Source organism: Triticum dicoccoides, chromosome 6A (genome assembly GCF_002162155.2).
Source record: "Triticum dicoccoides isolate Atlit2015 ecotype Zavitan chromosome 6A, WEW_v2.0, whole genome shotgun sequence".
NCBI lineage: Eukaryota > Viridiplantae > Streptophyta > Magnoliopsida > Poales > Poaceae > Triticum > Triticum dicoccoides.
Window position 1 is genome coordinate 452,012,196 of NC_041390.1, and position 4,594 is coordinate 452,016,789.

Genomic DNA, 4,594 nt, shown 5'->3' on the forward strand with positions numbered 1-4,594 from the left:
GCTCGGAGGGTTCATTCAGCCGATGTTCCTTATTGGGCTAAATCCAGCCTTTCGGGGTTGGTGGCTATCGTGGCTGGTTAAAGTCTAGGGGTTTTGAGGTAGACCAGCTTCGCATGCTCCCCTTCTTCAATAACGATAAAAGTTCTGAGTGCTTGATAGTTGCGGCGAGGACGGTATATAGCAGTACAACTGCTTGGATCTTTCTTATTTTCCGTTGCTTGTATGCCTATCATTTCTTTGTCGTTACTATAACAAATACCGGTAATGTACTCTCTTCATTTCTAAATATTTGTCTTTTCAGAGATTTTAAATGTACTATCACATACAGATGTATATAGACATATTTTAGAGTGTAGATTTATTCATTCTGCTTCGTGTAGTCATTTGTTGAAATGACAATTACTTAGGAACGGAGGATGATGTGTGTAATAAGTATATTAAAAAAAAGATGCGAAAGTACTCCACGAGATCACATACTCAAAGTTAATCGTCAACTCGTCATCCTCCTCCTCTCCTCTCTCTTCCTCGTTGGCCCTGCCTTTAAAAGTCGCCAGTCGCCACCAAACTCACCACGAATGGGCTGGTGCTCCCCATCCACTCCCCGGCAGCTGCTATCCACCGTCGCGCTCTTTGCCTTCGGCGCGGGGCTCCTCTCCTACGGCGCTCACCTCTCCTACGTCCACATCGAGCCCCAGCGCGCGCGCACCCTCGCCCGCGATCAGTTCGTCCGCGACTACCTACGCAGGAAGCACGACAAGTAGCCCGCACCCCCCACGACACCCCCTCCTAGTCCGCTCGATTTCTCGCCCTTCCTCCTCGGCGGCGATGGCTTTGTCCCCCGCGAGCGTCGGGCCGGTGATTCCGGAGGTGGAGATGAACGCCGGCGCCGATCAGGGCTCCACCACCGTGCGGGCCACTGTCGTGCAGGCCTGCAGCGTTTTCTACGACACTCCTGCAACGCTCGGTGCGTGCTCCCACCCTGTTGTTGTTTCCTTTTGCTGCTAGTAGTAGCTCGTATGGTGTTCGATCATTTGTCTCGCTCGTGTGTCTGTTTGGATCGGGTGCTGAGCGCTAGGTGTTTGCTTGCTTGTCTCACTAGCACGAACTTGACTTGTTGTAGTCGATCAGACTGATGCCTCAAATCGCAAGGATGGTGCACCGATCTGTAATACTCCTATTATTTTCCCTTCTTATTGTGGTCTTCGATGTATACAAAGGAAGTGCCTTGCTTTCTCAACGTCAGTGGACTGATGAAAACGGAATTGATAGCTTCTCTTTAATAGTAGTTGGTGTAGTTTTCTTAGTGGCAAGTTACTAAGTTCCAGTCTTTCTTGCTCGGAAAACAACGTGTTTGTGTGCTGGTGTGGTATAAACTATCCACTTTGGATGCCAAGGGGACAGATGCTCGTGCTAGATTTGTTTTTTTTCTCTTTCTCAATTATACATGTGTCGAAGCAATTATTGCTCTACAATTTGTGGTTATGCGGAAGGGGCATTGGATAGAAGTCAGTACCAAACTTGTTTGTTTTGCCACAGAGCTGTGATGTCAATCTTTAAGAAAGCGAACACTAACTTGCAGTCTCCTAGTGAGAGATTCCTTTCGCGTCGATAAAATTCGATTATCTATTTGTTTTCTTGCATCTTTTCTCCTTTTTTTTCTATGATGTTCCCTGTTAAGCAAGATCTATTGGAGAGTTGAGGCCTCATATAGTTTTTCTTAGTCTATTAATTAACAGTCATTAATCACTTAACTGCAATAATCAGTGTGCCACCAAATCGAGTGAAGAATAAAATTAATAAATACAGTATTATGCCGAAAGAGTGCAAGGATTTGAAATAGGAAATGCATGTTGGTAGGATATCTTGTACTCCATTTATTTACATGAATTCCTTACAGGACTGGACAATGTTTTGTTGCTGCTAATTTCGTAAATGCATTGTCGACAGATAAAGCAGAGAAATTGATAGCGGAGGCTGCTGGATATGGTTCACAGTTGGTTCTTTTTCCAGAAGTCTTTGTTGGTGGCTACCCTCATGGGTCTACCTTTGGACTGACTATTGGCAGTCGATCTGCCAAGGGAAAAGAAGACTTCCGGAAGTATCACGCGGCTGCCATAGATGTGCCTGGTATTCCAAGATACTGTCAATATATATATACTCATTGTACATTATTTTTTCACAATAGTCACCATGCTTCATCATTTTGCTTGACGCTTATCCTTTCCTAGTGTACATTTTGCTTCGGATAAATAGAAATACACCTACAACCAAACTTTTTTGTTCGGTTTTGGAACTGTAGATTCAATCCATATGTTGAGCTACAAATTTTGAAGCACACAATTATTTTTTGATGTGTTACAGTTACATTGACAGTATATTCAAACAGTGTAGTGCTAGAAATGAAGTATAAACCACAAAATAATGTAAGACTATGTATCGCTTCTTTTTCCTACATCGTCGAAAAATGGAAAAGCAAGCATGGAAAACCTCAAATTTGCTGTCCAGGCCACAAGCTGATAAGTTACAGCTGGTATTACGACTGAGCTGAAGTGTGTATCATATTTGGTTCCTGTTTCCGTGCTTCACAGCATTTCAAGAAGTAGAGCTCTTCTTCCAAAACAAAGTAGAGCTCCATAATTGATAGAACTTTGCTTTTGACCTTGTCGCCTGTATTTGTTAAATTTCTTTGTTATTCGTTTGGTTGATGGTGTAATTCAAATCATCACAACAGAGCATAGAGAAAAAGTCATGTGAGCTTGCACCTCTTGTTAACTACCGCTGATAAAAATGAATAAATCAACAAAGCATATAATAAACATCAGTACTCACATGTTGTTAGTTAGCATTTGCATCTTCACTTCTTTCACATTTAGACCCACTATCTTCCACTTCCCAATGGATCTATCTTTTCCTGCCACAAAATATTTCTTTAGTACCAATCTGTTAGTATTGCAGACCATTTTACACACATTCAAAAAATGCAGGCCCAGAGGTTAGCCGCTTAGCTGCATTGGCCGGAAAATACAAGGTCTTTTTGGTGATTGGGGTTGTTGAAAGGGCAGGCTACACACTGTACAATACAGTGCTCTCCTTTGATTCTCTGGGAAAGTACCTAGGAAAACACCGCAAGCTCATGCCTACCTCACTGGAACGAGTATTCTGGGGGTTTGGAGATGGATCTACAATACCTGTTTATGATACTCCACTTGGAAAGATAGGTGCCGTCATCTGCTGGGAGAACAGAATGCCACTTATCAGGACAGCGATGTATGCCAAAGGTATTCCGAGTTCTTGCGATGTAATATGTTTCCCAACCTCAACACTTCCTCCGTTTCAAGATTATTGAATTTTATTGGCAGAAACTAAGATCCCACATAAGAGTTACTAGATTGGCTCAACGCATTAATGTACAAAAGAATGGCAGCATGAAATCTAAAACTAGAGATAAATGCTGACAACGAACCATGACATGTAGTTGAGTTTATATTTTCCCTGACGTGCACTCCTATGCTTATCCAGGTGTTCAAATATACTGTGCTCCCACTGCGGATGCGCTGCCAAGTTGGCAGGCTTCCATGACACACATTGCGCTTGAAGGGGGATGCTTTGTTCTGACAGCAAACCAGTTCTGCCGCAGAAAAGACTTTCCTCCCCCGCCTGAGTATACCTTTGGTGGCCATGAGGAGGAGCCATCCCCAGAAACCGCTGTTTGTCCTGGAGGGAGCGCCATCATCTCGCCATCTGGGACAGTGTTGGCAGGTCCCAACTATGAAGGCGAGGCCCTCCTCACAGCTGACCTGGGTAAGAAGAAACCGATGACTCCCAAGTCTATGCTAAACACATACTATCATTTTGGGTACTTATACGCAGTACGACACGGTGTATGGATTTTATCTATTCATATGTTTTCAGTAATCTACAGTTATCAGTATTGCAGCTGTCACCTACATAAATCAGTATTGTGACAGAAACATGACAAGCATATAAATTCTTACTAGAAACTTGGTGATATGTTTTGCAGACCTTGGAGAAATTGTTCGAGCCAAGTTTGATTTCGACGTCGTGGGACACTACGCGCGCCCTGAGGTGCTGAGCTTGACCGTGAAGACCGAACCGAAACACGCCGTGTCTTTCACTTCTACTGTCTGATAGATTTGAGGCCGCAAAGAGGGACGATATTTTGAAGACCTGATGTCCAGTAATCTTCCATAGTCGTGTATAACAAAGTTGTGATCCAACGTCTATCTGTCGGCATTACAACAATAATTGTGCCTTCATATATATTTTTTGTAAAGATTCGGAGAAGATGCTTGTTAGCATAAACAATTAAGGCATGCACATGCCCTATTTTACAGGTCTTGTCATCGGTCATTCTCTACTGGTTTGCTATCATACTCTCACTCGTAGTCACCGGCCGCCATATATACAAATCCTATCAACTTTAACATCTTAGCACACAGGGATGTGGATGCTTTCCGAACATCACCTTCCCGTTGTATGTTTTTCTCTTTGATTCAACCACTGGTATGTACTTCACCAAAGAAAAAAAACATCACTGGTCTACACTACTGTATATTCATTTTCCTTCACTGCA

The 4,594-nt window shown here is 43.1% G+C and overlaps 1 protein-coding gene across 1 annotated transcript; it reads left to right on the forward strand.

Annotated features, from left to right (window-relative positions):
* Window positions 1-561: 561 nt before the first annotated feature.
* LOC119317216 (bifunctional nitrilase/nitrile hydratase NIT4-like) lies at window positions 562-4,371 on the forward strand. Its single transcript, XM_037591645.1, has 5 exons — window positions 562-964; window positions 1,948-2,127; window positions 2,985-3,278; window positions 3,520-3,801; window positions 4,022-4,371. Exons 1-5 carry the CDS (start codon window positions 826-828, stop codon window positions 4,147-4,149), a joined length of 1,023 nt encoding a protein of 340 aa, XP_037447542.1. The 5' UTR covers window positions 562-825; the 3' UTR covers window positions 4,150-4,371.
* Window positions 4,372-4,594: the final 223 nt, after the last annotated feature.

Excerpts from the sequence above, each read along its gene's own strand:
- LOC119317216 (XM_037591645.1), top strand. The coding sequence starts at position 826 with ATGGCTTTGTCCCCCGCGAGCGTCGGGCCGGTGATTCCGGAGGTGGAG. Across the intron at positions 2,128-2,984 it reads GGCTGCCATAGATGTGCCTG|GCCCAGAGGTTAGCCGCTTA; the intron begins GTATTCCAAGAT and ends CAAAAAATGCAG. Across the intron at positions 3,802-4,021 it reads CCTCCTCACAGCTGACCTGG|ACCTTGGAGAAATTGTTCGA; the intron begins GTAAGAAGAAAC and ends TATGTTTTGCAG.